Source organism: Tenrec ecaudatus, chromosome 4 (assembly GCF_050624435.1).
Source record: "Tenrec ecaudatus isolate mTenEca1 chromosome 4, mTenEca1.hap1, whole genome shotgun sequence".
Taxonomy (NCBI): domain Eukaryota; kingdom Metazoa; phylum Chordata; class Mammalia; order Afrosoricida; family Tenrecidae; genus Tenrec; species Tenrec ecaudatus.
Window position 1 is genome coordinate 74,792,045 of NC_134533.1, and position 20,288 is coordinate 74,812,332.

Consider the following 20,288-nt stretch of genomic DNA (forward strand, 5'->3'; position numbering starts at 1 on the left):
TAGGGTTCCATCAAAATCCTTGGCTCAGCTTTTGAAACCACCAAGACACCTGAAAAACACTTGAGCCAAACAAAGACTAAGACAAAAAAGCTGGTCATTTTAGTAAACAGTCTTCCTCCTCTTCCCCAGCTGCATTGGGAAACAGAGAATGTGTTCTACTCAACGCAGCACAAGTGGTCAGAAGAAGAGACTTACGCAGTATTTGCTACTGTTGGGGGCAGGGAGGGTGAGGAGGAAGGGGGAAAGTAAACCATAGGAATGGTGCTTAAATTTAATCTCTTGGCATATTTATTTTTAAACTCTGATATTTCACTTCAAGGAAGAATAATGACTTATTCCCAAGTCAGTCTATAGATCATGCTAAAAACATATTTTGCCTTATAGGATTATACATAAGTCATTGATTTTACTGTTAAAAGCTGTTAGCCTTCAAGAAAGGGATGGGAAGGAGAGGGCAAAGGGAATGTGAGTTTTCGTTCTGCGCCATCTTTATACACACATAAGGAGCCCTGGTGATGTTGCCCAATAAACACTGGGCTGCTAACCACAAGGTAAGCGGTTCAAACCCGCCAGCCACTCCAAAGAAGAACGATGAGGCTGTCTGTTCCTGTGAAGATCTGCAGCCTCAGAAAACCTATACAAGGTTGCTTTGGATTGGGGTAGACGCTCTGGCAGTGGGTTTGCAGACACATATACGTAGACATTTACACACACATGAACATATATATTCCCAGTAAATCCATCTAACATTACTTCAGCAGCGATGAGTTAATACAAATGAATTTAGAACAAAGCTTAGGGCTTAGTTAGCATTCAATTAACACTGGTTATTATGAACATTATGATGGGTTTTTAAATATGTTTTTCTGTATCTCTAGGTTTTAAAAACAACAAAGATTTTATCATTTAAAAAAAAATGAAGTGCTTTATACAATTGATGTATGTATATGTATGGATTATGGTAAGAGTTGTATGAGCCCCTAATAAAATGTAAAAGAAGAAAACAGAAAAAAATGATTAGGGCAAAGACTGTACAGATGTGCTTTATACAATTGATGTATGTATATGTATGAACTGTGAAAAGAATTGTATGAGCCCCAATAAATTGTTAAAAAATAAATAAAATAAATGAATACTTGTTCACATCACTGGTCTAAAACACAATCTTACTGATCCAGATTCCTTTTTCTTCCCTAACCCCACAGAATCAACACGGGGACACAGAGGAATCACTCAATCTTCTTAACAGGTAAAGGAGACAGAAGCAAAAACACAAGTGGGTGAGTCCAAGAAAGAAGGCGAATGAACAAAAGAGGATTCAGAGAACATATATTCTGCTCTTTGCTGTTTAACAACCACAAAGCATCCAATGTTAAGTAAAAATGTGTTCAACCTACCCTCAAAGCAGGAACCAGATGAGATAGGCTGTCTCGGAGGTAAGCATAGTGTCTGAAGGTGTGATCTGAGAACAGCGCTGGCATTGTTGGGCAGGTTTTAGCAGCATTGAAAATAAGAACCAAAACGGCAATGTCTGAGTTCATGGGGTTAAGTCAATTTGGAAGTATAAAAGATTGAACTTGACCAGGGCCTGCCACCCCAACTACACACAAATAAATTCCCATGACATAAATTCAAGCTGAAGGGGCTTGAAACAGTTTGGGGAACATTAGATTGAAAAGATAATACTAGTTTTCCATGAACCTTCTGAAGCCTTTTGAACATTCTCCACTCCATCCACACCCCCAGTGAACAAAGTTTGTTTGTTTGTTTTTTAACATAATGGCCGATGCCACTTCAAATATCAAGAGATAGGAATGCTCAGACATTGTCTATAAAAGCATCCATTGACACAATCCCTGTGGAAAGTAATTTGGTATCAGGCTAGAAGGGATGAAAAGCTACATATTAATAAAAGGGCCCTGCTGAGCCAGCAGGCTGTGTCCCACGGTCAGAGGATACAAGCCGGATCATCCATGTCTGGTTCAGCTGTGTCAAAAAATGGGTGGGTGCTCAGCAGCTCTGGCACCAGAGGAAGCACCAAGGTGGGATGCCGACTTCCCAGAAACTTCAAGCACCTGAAACAATGAATTACACAGTTTTCAAACATACTAGGAATTAAAATCGGAAAAGCTGGTTTTCATGACCAATGCATCCACCTTTGCTAACTCTATTAACTTCAGAAGTCATCCAATGATTGCAGACTTCGGCTACCTTGGCTAAGAAATGGGATCTTATGACGTCTGAGTAGAAGAAAGAGCGGGTGTGGCGAATATTATGATTTCTGTATCTAACTGTTAGATTCTAACAATCACTTTCTTCCCCATCTGTGATGCCAAGGGAACCTGATTTTATTCAGACACCAGAAAAGCATAAAACGCTCTGTGGAGGTCACCCCGCTTGAGGACAATCCCAGTCTCATTTTCCAGTAGCTGGGTTTCTTCATACAAGGAGCGAGAGGAGAGTCAGTGGAGAGGCTGGGGTGGACAGTGGGAGAGGGTGGACAGTTAGAGCGGGTGGACAGTGGGAGCAAGCCAAGGAAACTGCAGGAACTCAATGACGCAGAGTTCTGACTGCTGAGGGGCTGAATGACCAATCTCTGACTTCTTACCAGGTGAACAAATATGATCTTATTGTCTAACTCACTTTCAACAGATTTTCTGTTACTTAAAGCCAAAAACATTCGAACTGATGATCTTAAGTTATGAAGTCAGATACATTACTTAGAACTTAATAACTATATGACTTTGGGAAGGTACGTTTTTCTAATTTACAAAATGGAATTAAAATCATTACCCCACAGGATTATTCTTAAGATTAAATGAAATGATGAATGTAAAGTACTTAGCAAGGTGACTGGCAAAGTAAGAATTAGAACAGGTGATTCAAAATCTACTGGACATCTTTAAGGTTAAGGAGTTTTTGTCCATAGTTAACCAATCAAGAGGGAACCAAAGAGCCCACATATCTCATTTCATGGTTAAAAGAATCCTCTGTGAAGCACTTCATAACAAGCCCTTCCATCAAGCCAAAGGAGTCCGTCCTCTGTGTCTCCGCAGCTCTGCAGTTCCCGATCCTGTGCTCCCACTACACCCCAGGTCTCCAGTGCTGCTCAGCGCCGCCAAGCAATACAGTTACATAGAACTGAATGAACTGGGCAAAACTCAAAGTTAAATACCAAAAATGTTACCTCAAGCAATATACTAGTCCTTGAGTGTTTTTATTTTTTAATGTATCTTTCACGTCTGATTTGACAAAACTAATTTGAAAACTACACAGAGCGACCCCTTCACATAAGCATGTTTAAACACACACATTCTAGAGTAAATTAATGCAAGCAGTTCTTTAAACAGTGATAAAGGAACAGTGTTACAGTTAGTGTAAAGCTAGAGGGTTTGTTTGTTTGTTTGTTTTTTGGGGTGGGGAGGGATTGTAACTCTCCAGTTGGAGAACAAATGCCAGCCCTGCTTCCATCTCTACAATGTCGGCCTACTGTACCAAAAAGCAAACAGAAAGAAGACTGGTGGGCAATGAATGTACAGATGTGTTTTACAAAATTGATGTATGTATAGATTGTGCTAAGAGTTGTATGAGCCCCAATAAAACGATCAAAAACAAAAAACAAGCACACGACTGATTGCTATATAGCCCACAGCTTTAACCACAGATGCAGGCTTCCCGCCCTGTCACCCAACACCCCTCATACCTTCCCCCCAATTAGGTATTGGCTCACAGGCATTAGGTTTCCTCACCTGTGAGCTCAGGGACCTTAATGTAGATACCACCCACCTCGTGACGCATGTAACTATTGAATATGCATGTCTATGGCTATCTATAAATGTCCCAAGATAGTAAAGGCTCGCTCTCACTTCTCCCATTTCCACGTGGACCATCAAGAGAAGCTGAGGTGAGCATGCTACCATAAAAAAATGAAAGAGGACTGGTGAGCACAATACAGAGAATCACAAAATTGAATGGATTCAGTTCTGCATCTTCAACATCCACTACCTACCACAGGGCTTGGTACATAGTAAACACACAGTCAACACCTCATATTTGCTGAATGAATGAATGAATGGAAGAATTAATAATTAAAATGTGATGCTTGCTATAGAACTCAGAGTCCTGGCAGACTATTTGGTTAAATGGAATCAAGTTTCTAAATTGAGGGCATCTCAATCTACGATGATCCCACCAAAGGCGGCCAATACTGTACAATGTTTCCACACTAGAAGAGCAGTGGGCGACGAGGCAAAGTACTGAAGAGACGTCCTTACTTCCAGATAGAGTCCCTATCAGTAGGGTACTTGGCTAAATTTTTCAGCAGCTCCACCAATGCAAGATGAATCCCTTCTTTGGTTGAGACATTAGCACAGCACAAAAGTTCATGAAGAGCCTCTCTAATGTCTCTGGATGAATCCTTAAAAAAACAAAAGTAATAACAGTCATTGTCCATTAGGTAGCCCAGCCTCCATTCACCACCCTCTTCTCCTAAGCACCTTTCTTTCCATCCAGGGTGACTATGGGACACAATATGCAGAAGTCTTCTGGCTAAGAAACCTTTTTTTTTTAATTATTACTTTTTGAAACATTTTTTAATTGATGAAAAGGAGCAAAGACACAGTGGTCTCGTTCCTTTGCTTTTCAGCCTTCCTTCTTCTTCCAGCCTGGAACTGAATGGTGAGATAAGGAAGTAAAACAGCCCTTTAGCCAGCAGGGAAGGAACCAGCGTAAGACTCCTCAGTGTCTCGAAGCAGCTGCCTCAGTCCCTGGACTGCCTAGCCCTGGGCTTCCCACCTACGAAAAACAAACCACTGCAGGTTGTTATGTCAGTTAGGCAGCTTGTGACCTGTCGCTGAACACATTCCTCAGAGAGAAAGTTTGTGCTGTTCCTTCATTCAAAACACATTTGTTGAGGTCCTGCTTCACCATTCAAAGCGGCCAGTCCAGTGGGAGACAGATGTACTAACCAGGACAGCTCCAAGCACTATGAGGACACGGAAGACTGTGCTCATCACTGTGGAAGGGTCACAGAGGGACAAATTTGGGAAAGCCAGTGGGCATTCCCTAAGCACATGGGACACAGAAGAAGGCATGCTGACAATAAATTGATATATGGAGGCATGAGATGACAACGTCTCCTGGAATTCAGATTCCTGGGCCATGGAAGTGAGATACTCACCCAGGCACCCACCCTTGGGTGGCCTTTGAACTTTAAAGGAACTGGTTTCCTGGAATCACCTTCAGGCTATCTTGGTGAACAGCTTAGTGGCGACACTATGCCCAAGGCAATGGGTTCTTTGGGAAAATGACCTCTAAGCAGTCAGCTTTGAAGGCAGAATTCCCAGGTCTGACAGAGGCTGTTTGAGAATGTCCACGTGTCATAGGTGACTACTTCTATAACCTTCCTAGCATATGGATGCTAGCTCTTAAAAATTAACATAACAATGACCTATACAACCTGCCTCAGTTCAGCGAAGAGAAGATTGGGCTTCCAAAAGTTTATGGAAAAATGGACATTTTCCAAACATTTTAAGCGCCTTGGACATTCTTTTATATTGATTTTTTGGTGTTTCTCTGTACATTTAGATTTTTGACAGAGAGAAAGTTAGACGAATGGGACATACATACAGTAGTCATTGGGAGTGGCTGCGGTGTACAAGGTATAACAGGAGCTAAGGCTCCTCCTGCGCAGAAAGTCCCTATCTTGAAGGAGAGACAGACTGCGCATGAAGACAAGTCATAGCATCAAAGCACAGCTATTCCAGAGAAGTGTACAGGCTGCAACAGGAGTACAAGGCCAAGAGTCTCCATTTTCTGGTAGTTGGGACAAGGGGGTGTCACTGAGTCGGTCAAGGATGCGTTGGACATCCTAGCCTGTGGTTAAGACTTGACTGGGGAATGAGTTGTCTTTGTTTCGCTTACAAGGCAGTATCAGTGTAAGGTATCGGAAATCAATTTCCTGAGATATGAAAATGCAGATTAAGTGAGCAAGCACAAACAGAGGGGAGAACATAAACCATCGAGTGCAAAGGGCCCCAGGAAGGGAAGCTGAAAAGGAGACAAAGACCTTCCCGTAGATGGGACAGAGAGACCAGCCCTCGTCGGCTGACACCCTGAACTCACAACATCGAGCCTCTTGAACTATGAAAGAATACATTTCTATATGTTTAAAGCTACCCACTTTGGGTACTTCTGTTGTAACAGCACTAACTAAGATATGAGGTGACATCTGAGCTGAGGTTTGAAGTTAGCTCATCCATTCAATACTTATTAAACATTAGACATTCAAACACTTATCACGTTCTTACTATGTGGCAGATTCTAAAAAGGACACACTGTATCGCAGGTACTAGACGAATGACAGTTAATCAAATTAAAACTCTGCCCCCAGAAGCTTCATGCTAATGTGAAGACAAAAATTGATAAACATTCAAGAGAGCTTCAAAAAGCTTATGGTCAATTGTTATCTTTTAATTTTTCACAAATTCTTTGAAGCTTTGTACATAAGTCAGATAATAATGAGTCATTTATAGACGAAAGCAGGTTGAGAAAGGGTACTGAAACAGGGGGGTTATTTTGTATACGATATTCAAAGGGAATTCACTCAAAACTCAGCCATGGAGTGGATGCCATTCATAGTGACACTCTGTACAACAGAAGTGGAACACTGCGCAGCCCCGTGTCATCCTCACCATCGCCATTTTCTGAGGCTAATCTTGTGGCCACTGTGTCAGTCCAGCTCGTTGAGGGCCTTCCTTGAAAGCCTGCTGTTCACTAGGAATCAGCAAAGCACCCAATCTGCTCTGTGAAGCATGTAGCCAAATTCTGCAACAAGTGTGCAATGACTCAACATCAAATTGCTTACCTCTTTCATAAGATCAAAACACCAAAACAAAACCCAAGCTCATTAAGAAAAACAAAACAAAAAAACCCTCTGTACTAGTAAACAAAACCCAGATGCATTTGAAAAATAACCCAAGAATTATGGGAGACAAATTTGTGCTCATATTGAGGCACTGCGGCTTATTAGCTGTGACCTGAGGCAAATTGCTTTTCTCTGTTAAGAACCCCAGACTGAATGATTCCGTCTGTAAGACCCCCTTTTTACTGTAATAGCCTATGATTCAGAGTAAGAGTTAAATCAAATCTGAGGATTTACTGATTTGGCCCTGCCTTAATTAGAGTCTCTTTAAGTCTGTGCTACCACATTCTAACGACTTCCTTTCCCTCCCGTGGGTATGCCATTTTTGCCTCATTAAGTCCTCCGGCTCCTTCACATCCACTGCAGCCTTATTTCTTCTCTGGTCTTCACACCTCGGCCAGTTCCAGTTAGACAGTCTTTGTATCTCCACACACCCTGTCCTTCCTGCCACAACAGTGCCAAGTTTCAGTCCGATTGCCTTTTTACCGGTCTCCCCCAGTGCGGGGGTGGGGAGCAGCGGGAAGTCATACCGGTGATGGTCGTATGTATTGCTAGATTAGCATAATGCCCAATTTAACGTGGGGGGGGGGGAGACACACACAGAGGAGTGGGAGGCACTTGGAAGACTTGCAGGGAGGAAGTGAGTGACAACGCGGGCACGCTCACCTCCAACACCCCCAGGACTGTGTCAAGCTGGTCCTCTCGGAGAGTTATGTTGTTAGAGATCTTTCTCATGGTGTGTATGGACTGCAGACGCACTTCTTCGATCTCGTCATTAAACATGTCAACCAAGAAATCAAGGCACTTCTCGGCGAAAGCAGGGGACGACCGGGCCAGCATGCAGAGGGCCTCCACGGCGGCAATGCGAACCTCTGCAGGAAGAGGACGGAGACAAATGATGGCAGGTGAAGAGCGCTACGGAAACACATGCTGTCTTCCTTCTCATTCAGGTCGTCCATCTTAGACGCTCATTCTGCAAGCATTCCGGGGGTGCGGCAGGAAGTCAGGGAGTTCCCTACCACCTTCCTACAACCTAACGACATGGACTTCAGTGACACAGGACCAAGATTTATATCAGGATTCTACAGAAATGTGACTGTGTCAGCTGTCTCTTCCTGGAAAATGACAACTCTTACTTAAACCAGTACTTCACACAATGTGAATCATTTTTTAAAAGTCGAGAGGAGGACTTGAAGCACTTGCTAACAAAGACAAGGAATGCAGCCTTCAGTGTGGATTACAACTCAATGAGAACAAAAACCCAAAATCCTCACAACTGGACCAATAGGTAACATCATGATAAATGGAGAAAAGATTCAAGTTGTCAAAGATTTCATCTTGATTGGATCCACAATCAATGATCAAAGATGCAGCAGCAGTAGAGAGCTCAAATGACACATTGAATTGGGTGAATCTGCTACACAAGACTTTGTTAAAGGGTTGAGAAGCAAGTATGTTACTTTGAGGACTAACATGAGCCTGACCTGAGTCATGGTATTTTCAATCGCCTCACATACATGTAAAGGTTGGAAACTGAATAAAGACTAAAGAAGTCTCAATGCATTTGAATTATGGTGTTCACAAAGAATACTGAAAGCACCGTAGAAGACTGCCAAAAGAACAAACACATCTATCTTTGAAGAGGTACAGCCAGAATGTTCCTTAGAAGGATGGCGAGATATTGTCTCATGTACTCTGAATATCTTATCAGGAGAAACCAATCCCTGCAAAAGGATGTCGGGCTTGGGAAAGTAGAAAGATAGCAAAAAAGTTGAAAACCCTCAAGAAAAAGGACTGACAAAGTGACAACAATGGGCTCAAACCTTATGTCTGTGGGACGGCCCAGGCCCAGGCCCAGGCAGTGTTTCGCTGTGGAACTGGGGTTGCTCCGCGTGAGAACCGACATGCCGGCGTCTAACCAGGTTTTGTTGTTTGTTCTCTAAGTACACTACTTGAGAGGACATAGGTGCGAGAGGTTTTTGTGGAGAGCAGTCACTTAAATAACCTGGCAGGTTATCTTGAATAAACTTAACTTCTTGACACCGCAATTTTCTCATCTTTAAATGGAAATAATACCTTCTTCCTCATGGAATTATAAGAAAGACGAAGTGAGATAGTACAGTAAACCTGAAAGCACAATCACTATTAGCTCTCACATAGGTCAGGTGTTAAGTGTTGGTTATTGACAACCACCAGCAGCTCCATGGGATCAAGACCGGGCTCTTCCTCCTCCAGTCACAGTCTGAGAAACCCACAGTGAGGCAGCATTGACTCGATGGCCCTCAAACACACCTGACCACAGATTCATGTCACTGCACGTTCAAAACATGTGACAAGCAGCCTGACGTTCCCCAATACACATTTCTTGAAAACATACCATATTCCAACTCCTGTGTCAAGTGCTGGGATACAGAAATGTGTAAGATTTAGACCACAGGTTCCCAAATTTAATTGGCCTATCACCCCCTTTTGGCAATTAAAAACATTTGTACTCTAGCCCATAATGCAAGATAAAGTGTAGGTATCTGTTTTTGCAAGCCCCTGGAGTGCTCTAGTCTGCAGCTCCGCGCCCCCACCCCCCACCCCCGTTTCTAACAAACACACAAACACACACACACGCACACACACACACACAGGGTACTATCGACCATTTGGGAAACAATCAGCAACATTCACAAGACCTCCATATGTTGGCTGTTGCTGAGTTGTACTTTCTTTGTTGCTGTTCCAGTGGGTCCCAATGGCTCTCTAACAAAATGTACATATGAAAAGACTTGAATCAAATTGTGGCTAAATTCATAAATGCTTTTCTCTAAGACATATTATACAAACACTGCTTAGATACAAGGTTACTACATTAAAGACAGATGAGTCTACTTTTTGTTGGTAAAAATTTCTCCTTTTCATCCTAAGGAAAGGCAAGATAACCTAAATTAAAAATGAATTGCTAATAATTACAAAGTAAGCCAGAGAGAAATGAAAGTGTGCCAATGTTGCTACGTGCAAGTTCATCAGGGACTCACAGAGCAGCTTCTGGCAAGCACGAGATAACTGGTGTGAAGTTAAGAAGCCCCACCCAGCAATCACTGCCGGCTCAGGAAGAGAAGAGGACAAGTGCTGGTGAGCGTGTAGAGGTCAGAACACTCCTACTCTGCTGGTGGGCCTCCAAAATGGTGGGAAATGAGAGGGCACTTCCGTAAAACGTTGGAAACAGAAATAGCATTTGATCCAACAATCCCATCCGTAAGTCTCGATCCACCCTAAAGCAATAAGAGCCAGGACAGAGACAGACATAAGTACATCCATGCATCCACGTTTACTGGAGCACTGTGCGCAAGAGCAACACAGGGATGATGGGTAAACGAACTGTGGTAAAAGACCCTAGTGATGAACTACTACCATTAAAGAGAAGTGAAGACTGGGAAACACTCGATAACATGACTGGAAAACCAGGGGCATTATGCTGAGTGAGATCAGTGAGTCACAAAGGACAAATATTGTTAGGAGACCACGATTGTAGAAGGCCAAAAGGTCTTCACACTAAAAGGGTGGGAAAACAGGGTAAATGCCTGGCTAGAGTGTGCAGGGATGTGCTAACTTGGGTCAAAGGAAAGGAATCCACAGTATGAGGGAAGCCAGGGAGCAATGATGAGGGTAGAGGAAGACGCCACATACAAGGCAAGAGTTAACGACACCGGAGGCAAATGTTGGGTGCACAATCCTGCAGTAACAGTCTTCATCTCCAGGGAGATGCTCAGTCAGGCACACGGGCTGAATGGGTTTGGTAGGGCGAGTGGAAGTACATCCACGAGGATACAGAAGTTTGAAAGAGGACATGACTATGCTGCACATACATCAATGAATGTCCTGGAGTAAATAAGGGGAAAATTACGAAAACATCTTAGACATAATCAAGCACCTTTAGGATTTGATGCTGGACCTGAGGGCTCTGGTCCATAGTCATAATAGACATAAAGATTTAAAAAAATAAAACAAACTAACAAGTACTCAAGGGTGGAACTGGAAACCAGTCAACGGAGGGCAGGAATCCTTGAGCGGGAATGAGAGCAGGGAAATCAGTGAAACGTGCACTACCCCAATTAAAGCAGTTTACTGCCTGGAGGGAGACTGCAGGCTATAGGCGAGGTCTCTTGGGTTGAGAAGACGGAGCTGAGACTCAAGCTACAGTGGCAAGCGCCTACAGGAAGGGGGACAGCAGGGAGACAGACAGGATGCTATCCCTACAGTTCTCAAGCCTGCAACTAAGATCGGATCTGTGAAGAAACTACTCAAGGGCTGGGAAGAAATCACCCAAGAGAGCTAGAAGGAACAATCTACAGAGCACATACAGGTCTAGAATAGTTTTTTGTATTTTGTTTTGTTTTCAGAAAAGGTTTACCTCAGTAGTGGGAAAAATAAGCCTTATACTAATCACTGTTCCAGTATTGCCTAATAAGGCGTAAATTAAGACCCAAACAAAGTATCTTAAATAAAGTTCACAAATAGATAGAAATACGAAAATAAGCAGTATCCCTCCACCCCCACCCACCTCACAAAAAAATAAAAACAAAATTCACGATGTCGGCCAATCAAAAAAGTTACAAGGCATGCAAAAGGACCAGAAAATATAATCCATACCCTATAACCCACTTGAAATGGGTCTTGACTCATAGCCACCCTACATGGAGTTCCCGAGGCTGTAAATCGTTTTTTTTAAATCATTTTATTGGGGGCTTGTACAACTCTTATCACAATCCATACATCCAATCATTGTGTCAAGCACATTTGTTGCCGTCATCATTCTCAAAGCATTTGCTTTCTGCTTGAGCCCTCGGTATCAGCCCCTCATTTTTTCCCCTCCCTCCCTGCTTCCCCTCCCTCATGAACCCTTGATAATTTATAAATTATTATTTTGTCATATCTTACACTGTCCGCATCCACTTTTCTGTTGTCCGTCCCCCAGGGAGGAGGTTATATGTAGAACCTTGTAATCGGTTCCCCCTTTCTACCCCACTCTCCCAGTATCCCCATTCTCACCAGTGGTCGTAAGGGGTTCATCTGTCCTGGATTCCCAGTGTTTCCAGTTCCTAACTGCACCAGTGTACATCCTCTGGTCTAGCCAGATTTGTAAGGTACAGTTGGGATCATGATAGTGCGGGAGGAGGGAGCATTTAGGAACTAGAGGAAAGTTGTATGTTTCATCATTGCTATATCACACCTTGACTGGCTTGTCTCCTCCCCGTGACCCTTCTGTCCAGTTGCCTAGATGGGACTTGGACCCACAATCTGCACTCTCCCTCATTCACAATGATTTGATTTTTTTGTTCTGATGATGCTGATACCTGATTCCTTCAACAATTCGTGATCGCACAGGCTGGTGTGCTTCTTTCATGTGGGCTTTGTTGCTTCTGAGCTAGATGGCCACTTGTTTACCTTCAAGCCTTTAAGACCCCAGACACTATTTCTTTTGACAGCTGGGCTCCATCAGCTTTCTTCATCACATTTGCTTATGCACCCATTTGTCTTCAGCGAATCGGGAAGGTGAGCACACAATGATAAGATTTTTTGTTCTTTGATACTGATAGCTGATCCCTTCCAATGATAAGATTTTTTTGTTCTTTGATGCTGATAGCTGATCCCTTAGGCACCGAGGTTGTAAATCTTGACAAGAGTAGACAGCCTCATCTTTCTCCATAGGAGCAGCTGGTGGGTTTGAAGTACTGATCTTGAGGTCATCCGACCAAAGCTTACCCAAGAATGAACACACAGTAAATAATGACATGAAGTCAGATAATATACATGTATCTCATCTTCATGAAGCTAGAAGGAAAAATAAGTTGGTGGGTAAAGACAAAGAAGATATTTTAAAAACTGAAATTCAAATCGAGCTCTGGAGAAGAAAACTATAATGACTGAGATGAGAAATCTACAGAACATAGAGCAACAGACGATTAGACATTGCTGGAAAAAAGATGAGAGAAACTGAAGGCAAAGCAATAGAAACTAGCCAAAATGAAACCAAAGAGAAAAAAAGACAGGAAAAAAACATGAAGGCACAGAAGAGAGGCAGGAAAATTTCAAGTAGCCTAATAAAAATAGAACTAAAGTGTCAAAAGGACGAGAAGGCCAGAAAACTAAAGAAATATTGGCCAAGATGATTCCATGTAATGCACATTACAAACCCAGGGACCTAAGCAAAAGTTCAACAAACTCTACACATAGGATATGAAAAAAATATAACCACTTAAAATGATAAAACCAATGATGAGGGGGAAAAATTACGTTAGATGAGGAAGTCAGTATTTTCTGTAAAATACCCATTTATTTTCCCATAAACCTAGAACTCTATAAAGAGTCTATTGATTTTTTTAAACTATCATTTTCCATTATTTTCTTTTCAAAAAAAGTCAAATACAGTTTTTATCAGACATATAAATGCTCTGCAATCACACATATCTGAGCTTAACCTTTCCTTCTGCCTCTTATTGCATGGGTGACTCCTAACATGCAATTACGATTATAGATATCAATAATATCACTTTTCTAACTACCAGTATTTAGTTGCTTTCTGAGTGGGTCATGTATTGAGCCAGCTATTTACATGTAGATAACTTCATATAATGCTCACAACTCAGACACTGTTATTTCTGCTTTATGGGAATGCTGAAATTTAAACTTGGGGTTCTGGGTATTAAACTAATGTTCATGTTCTTAACCACTGTAGCATGCCACCTGGGTCTCAGCCTCCTGAGTCTGTAAAATAAAGACAGTAGTAGCTACCGCCAATCCATGTAAGCCCCTGCAGTGAAGCGAAATTGCTTAAATATGGCTCTTTAATCCTTATCGCTGTACCTCCCAACAAATGAGTGTACAAAACACTGAAGAGAGGGGTCAGAAGTAATCAGAGGCATCAGAAGCAGAAGAGAATCTCTGGACCATGAAGGAAGAGCAGCCACCAATGGAGCACGTGCAAGATCTTTGTCTGAAGTAGCAGAGGCCGTGACAATGGAGTCCAAGAGAAAGCAAAGGAGCATCATCAAGACCAGAGGCATTGAGAGAGGGAGGCTTCCTGGCCTATGGCAGCAGAGACCAGGGAACTGCCTGACTGGCACGCTGAAGACCAGAGGAAGAGACTTGGCTGCTGGCTGAGGAGAGGCACTGATGCAGACTAGTAACTGTAACCTCACTGCCTTCTGATCCTGGCTTGTGGTAATCTGTTAAATTCTCTAATTCACCGCCATAATTGTGAGTATTGTCTGCGAGTTCTGTGTGGCGACGGCAATGGATTATGGAACCCAGCCAAAAGATAAGAGTACTACGGGAAGAACAGTTGGTGTCAGAATAGGATAAAGAACAATGGACGGAGGAGGCACGTCTGACCTCTCTCTCCCTTGGGGCAGTAGGCCGTGTTCAGGTGTGGGGGCACACTCTCCTCCCTATTGCAGCCTAAGAAAGTCAGAAGTGGTCCCCACACCTTTTCTTCAACCCCCAGTACAATGCCAGCCAGACCACACTCACTCAACAGATGGGCACTGTTATTATGTGGTCATACTCACCATACATCTCATCTTCCAACCCATGAACAAAGGCTCCACAGGCTCCGGACTCGATCAAGTTCACGGCCCCTGTATCTACTTCTTCTTTGGGAGCATCATCTCCCCATTTCCTGCCGCTGGAGAACTCTCCTGAACTGTAAAGTTCTTTGGCACGTTCGTGGGCAGTTCTTTTCCTCTGGAGAGAGCAATAACAATTAGCACTTGCTGGAGGTTCATGACTAAGGAGTCCGATGCACCCCAGAGGACATGGGAAGGTAGGAAGTACCCTGAGTTGCACTTTAAAAGGAAATACTCAGTGTTTCCAAGTAAAGAAATGCAAATCCAACATTCAAGAAATCTAAAGGCTCCCGGCCTACAATCCCTGACAGTACTGTGATGACAGCGAGTGAAGACGACTGAAGAATGTGTCAGTTAGGCAGGCGCTGGCAGTCAAGGCAATGTGGGAAAGGAAGAGCCAAAGAGGTAGATAACAGCAGCGCTCCTCTCCAAGCACTGTCCTGGGAAGGCAACACTGGTTCAAGCAAACAATCTCTTCCATCTCCGTAGAAAGATAACTCAAAAAACAAAGCAAAACAAAAACAACCAACCAACCAGCAGTAAAAAGAGAAAGAAATATATCTCTATTTGGCGATGATATTTTCTGCTTGGACATTGTGGTCACTAAGCAACCTTCAGTAAGTTCACTTCCCACAGAGATTGCCCAAAGGGTAGTATAGTTATTGAGGAATGCAAATACCAAGTCCATTGGGCATTTACAATTTTCACACAAATGACTTGGCATTCTATCTTTTATACATTAGCCCTTTATGATCTTTCTCCATGTTAGTCTAAATCTGCCTGGTCAATTGTCTCAGAGGCACTGATGAGATATAGCACTTGAGTCGAAAGGGTGTGGATCAGGGGGGAACTAAACACAACTGTAAAACTTAACACAACTATGTCGTGTCTTAGAAACTTCCCATTGGTCATCCCTCATCATCTACCATGAGCATTTACTTCTTACACTTCTACCCTACATCAAGAAAATGCTTAAAATCAAAAACTGATCTCAGATGAAGGCAATGCCATAGTAACGGTGCTGAGTGTTCTCTGTTCGTGACATCCATATGCCAATACTTCATGAACTATAGACGTGAACTTCTCAACCAAGCATAAAAATTTCTTAAGAGAAAAACTCAAAAAAGGCAAAGAGACAATATATATGAAGATGTCCATCTTTATGTGATTTGCAATGGTGGAGAAATTTGGAGAATCTAAAATGTCCAATAGATTGGAAGGAATAAGAAATGATTGTTATTTAACAGATTAAACAGCCAATAAAAATGCTGGGTATACAGATGGCAAACTGGAAAAATAAGCAAAGAGCTGAGAAGAAATACACCAAAGTGACTGATATTAGGGAGAGAATTATAAGCAATCATTTCCCCCTGTCCAACATTGATCAAAGATCCTTTAACTCTTAATTATTATAATTTTAAAATTTAGATATTTACTCAGACTCTTATTTAATTCTAGCAATCATGTCAGAGGAGTATCAATAGTCAAAGCTTCAGGGCACTCCATGAGGGACATTTTGGGAAAAGAATTTGCTCACTCTCCCATGGGAAGAAATGTTGGAAAAGGAGCTCTAAAAGGTCATACCATCTCACAGAATAAGATCTTATAAGTTTTTTACCAAATACAAATAACCTCTCCTAGGCTTTGTAAAACACAACCTGGGCAATATTTAATGAAGTAGCTTATAATTTGGCTCAAATTGCCAAGGTCTTAAATTGAAATGTAATGCAGTGACCCTACATTAACTTAAATGCATGAGCTGGAAAATCAAATCAACACACCTCAGGTATCACATATTGTGTCGGTTACAAAAGTCTGGTTTAAACACAAAGAATTCAAGTTACCCTCAGATCTGACATTAGCTTCTTGTCAAGGGTCTGCTCCAAAAAGTGAGAACTGACTTGCTCCATAGAACCCTAGAAAGAAAATCCAAAGCAAATTATCATAAAATTCAAAGTTTAAAACCAAGTTAAGTATGTAATCATGCCATATTATCCTTGATAGTCAAGGACATCATCATCAGGACAATTGAAAAACATTAACAGCTATTCCGAAATAGAGCTGACTATGTGCTATGTACTGTAATAAGAACTTGGTAGGACACTACTGTTCTATCAAGTAATTACTATTATTAGCCTCATTTTTTAATGAAAAAAAAAAAAAGACACGCAGAAGTAATAAGTTCCAGTACTGAGGTAAGAACTTGGATGACCCAGAATCCTTGGACTTAACCATTACTCTGTATTGTCTCGTCATTCCTGTGCACTCACTCACCCATTCAAAAATACAAGTATTTACTTAGCAACCATTCGGCTATATGTCTACCATCTCTACAGTCTCCAGGAACAGAAAAATAAAACACCACTTTTATATCTAATAACCTCAGCAACCAGTGAGGGAGACTGACAAGAAGCAAGTGTGTTACGATAGGGTAAGTGTAATAGCCATTTACAATGACTGCGAAGGAAACTTACAGAACAATCACTGTCGGGAAGAGACATGAAGAGGTGCATCTGGAAAACTGGAATTAAAAGTACAGATGCTGAGAGAATGCCATGTGGGAAATAACAAGTGTTTGCTTGAATGGACTGTAGGATGGGGTGCCCAAAATACAGGACAGACAGACGGGCTGCTGCTGCTGCTGCTGTTAGGTGCCAGTGAACGGATTCCAACTCAACCACCCTACACACCACAGAATGAAACCCTGCCTGGGCCTGGGCCCGGGCCAGCCGCACAATGTTGACTAGGTTTGCGGTCGGTCTCAAGGGTCTGCCTCTCTCTTGCTGACCCTATACAGAGCACGATGTCTTTTCCCAGGAACTAGTCCTTTCTGATGGCACGTCCAAGGTACATGAGACAAAGTATAGCCATCCTTCTTTCTAAGGAGCAAAGCCTTGTGAGAGCTTACAAATTAAGACTTAACTCTCAATGAGTAAGAGAAATTCAACATTAGAAGAAATCTGTAAACTAAGAGCCAGATCCTAAAGAGAAACCAATTATGATTCATTTACCAGTTGTGCCTGTGGCCCTGCGGATCTGAGTCCTTGGGAACTAAGCTGCTCTGCTGCATTACAGTCAACTACAGATACCGGAAAGCCAACCTCTTCTGGAGAGTTTGAGTTTTCTGATACAATCTACATCTGAACAATGCTCATCTTGTAAGCCACGAACAATGGAAAATACTCTTCTTACTGATGCATGATGGCTTGTAAGTCCAAAGTCTCATCACTGCGTTATGTTTAAAGCACTGGAACTGGGGAGCTGGGGGAGGAGCAGTGAGTCTTTTCAGGCCCCTGATACATGACATTGAATTAGGACTAAAGAGACTACACCAGAACTAAACTCATTCAGCACTTTACAGCCAGAATTTTCTTTTTCAGTCAGAATTATTTTGAGGCGGGCACCACTGTTTTCCATTCAGTTGGTCAATAGATTTGGTTGCTCTGAAACCAACTTGTTTTCTAAGAGGGTGACAAGGTTCCAACAGGGCTTCAACCCTTATTTTTCCCATTCTGGTTAGCATTCTGATTCACTCACATTTAGGAATTCGGGTTCATTGCAGTGTTGCTTTATAAAGCGTGAACAAACTGGGCTGAGCTGGTGCAGAGCCCTGGTTAAGTAGTCTTTGTCCAAAGGTTCATTAAAGAAAGCACAACTTACCAATAGTTTTGCAGCTTGAACTCGAACCATCCAGGAGCCATCACTGACCATGTGACAAATTTTTCCAAATGCATCATCAACTAAGCGAATTTCTTCATTAGAAGAAGGGATTGGGACAATGCTAAATTAAATGAAACCACGTATGACAAAACATAAGCTTAAGGCTGCAAGTTTAACAAAACAAGAATAGTTGACACACATGGAAATGATAACTGAGAAGTTCAAATCCTAGAATAATAAGAATACATTTCAGAGTAAAGCCAATCACACTGGGAATAAAAACCAACCATTTCAGTTGTAATGAAAAACTTCAGTGTCTTGAACAAAGGAGTTTAAGTCACCTAAGGGTCAGTATTTGTGAGGCTATCACAAACTAGCTACCAGAGTGTTTATATCTATGCTTATTCTCTCCTACAATTGCACTGCTGTTACTATAGTAAATCTCCAAATGAATCATATAAAGCATACTTGCAAATCTGGTCCCAAAAGAAGAAATAATTCCTAGTTAGTCTCCCCCACCCCAAGTGCTGATACACTAATGCACTATACAATGGTGCCTTGTCCTATATGTAGGGTTACCAACTCACTCCAGCTTTCTAATTGTAGCAGGCAGTTTACTGAGGAGGAGCCCTGGTCTTGGTCTTGAGCACTGCTTAGTCATGTGTCAATTATAAAACTAGGGCAAGTTACTTAGCTTCTTTGAAGCATGTCTATAAAAGAGAATAAATAATATCTGACTCACCTCACAGAATCGTGAGAATTAAATGATTTGATGAAAAAAAGAAAAATTAAGTTTTGCCATAAAAGAAATACTACATTAGGGATAATTATTTTGGGGGGGATAATTATTTTAAACTTACTTGGGCCCTCTGTCTGACATTTATATTTTCTAAACAATTTAAGAGACTTAAGTTTTCGTCAGGACTGAAAAGCACTAGAGAGAGTAGGCCAATCTCTTTATCTACAGATGTTGAACGTGGGGTGCACGAGTGAATTCCCTTTCCCAAGGGACACAACGTTCCAAACCAGGCTGAAAACAGAGGAGGGCCTGAGTTGTGATTTGCAGTCTTTGCTTCCCGCCCGTCCACAGCACCATCAGAAATCTGATCGGCGGTCACATTCTGGTGGTAGCCTGTTTGCTGGATGCGAAGAGTGAAGAGCAACAAACAAAGGTTTGCGCCCACACTGACCTTTCAGGGTAGAGCTGACTGACAACCCAGATAAGCTGCACTGCAGCGCTGCGCACTTGTTCGTAATCGTCAGAGAGCAATTTACAGGCCTGCAAAGAAAAATCCCCAAAGTCTATTAATTCTGTGCACTCCCAGGTGATGATCAAAGTATTTTCAAAATAAGGTGCTAGATAAGAATATAAATCAATATACCCGTGGGTGATTTTAGCTTCTCGAATCTTGGCCCAACCTAAAGAGTGCTTGGCCTCAGTCAGCTGCTCTGAGGCCCCAACCACCACTAACAGTGTGTACTCCACCCCAACCACCACTTTCTCTTTCTCTCTCTCTCTCTCTCTCTCTCCCCTCCCTCCTCCCATCTCCCTCATTCCACCCTTGTCTGACCATAAAACCCAACCCAAAAACCATGTGAATGGCACTAAGCCTAGCAAAGACTGCTCACAGGCCCAAACACCAAACAAAGCTCACATCTCTCTCTCTTTTTTAATCATTTTATTGGGGGCTCATACAACTCTTATCACAATCCATACATACATCCATTCTGTCAAGCACATTTGTACATTCATAGCTATTATCATTCTCAAAACATTTGCTTTCTACTCGAGCCCTTGGTATCAGCTCATTATCCCCTCCCTCCCTGCCTCCCCTTCCTCACGAACCCTTGATAATTTATAAATTATTATTATTATTTTGTCATGTCTGACACTGTCCGACTTCTCCCTTCACCCACTTTTCTGCTGTCCATCCCCCAGGGAGGGGGTTATATGGATATCCTTGTGATTGGTTCCCCCTTTCTATGCCTTTCCTCTACCCTCCCGGTATTGCCACTCTCCCCACTGGTCCTGAAGGGATCATCTGTCCTGGATTCACTGTGTTTCCAGTTCCTATACGTACCAGTGTACATCC

The 20,288-nt window shown here is 42.3% G+C and overlaps 1 protein-coding gene across 1 annotated transcript in view; it reads right to left on the reverse strand.

Moving 5' to 3' along the window:
* Positions 1-20,288, reverse strand: part of INTS4 (integrator complex subunit 4) — a 111,058-nt gene that overhangs the window by 44,118 nt on the left and 46,652 nt on the right. Inside the window, exons 7-14 of the mRNA XM_075546338.1 lie at positions 19,386-19,474; positions 18,196-18,316; positions 16,380-16,451; positions 14,479-14,653; positions 7,589-7,794; positions 4,275-4,417; positions 1,960-2,075; positions 1,398-1,531 (exon numbers count right to left, since the gene is read on the reverse strand). Coding sequence (XP_075402453.1) covers positions 1,398-1,531; positions 1,960-2,075; positions 4,275-4,417; positions 7,589-7,794; positions 14,479-14,653; positions 16,380-16,451; positions 18,196-18,316; positions 19,386-19,474 — 1,056 coding nt within the window. The remainder of the gene's footprint in view (positions 1-1,397; positions 1,532-1,959; positions 2,076-4,274; positions 4,418-7,588; positions 7,795-14,478; positions 14,654-16,379; positions 16,452-18,195; positions 18,317-19,385; positions 19,475-20,288) is intronic.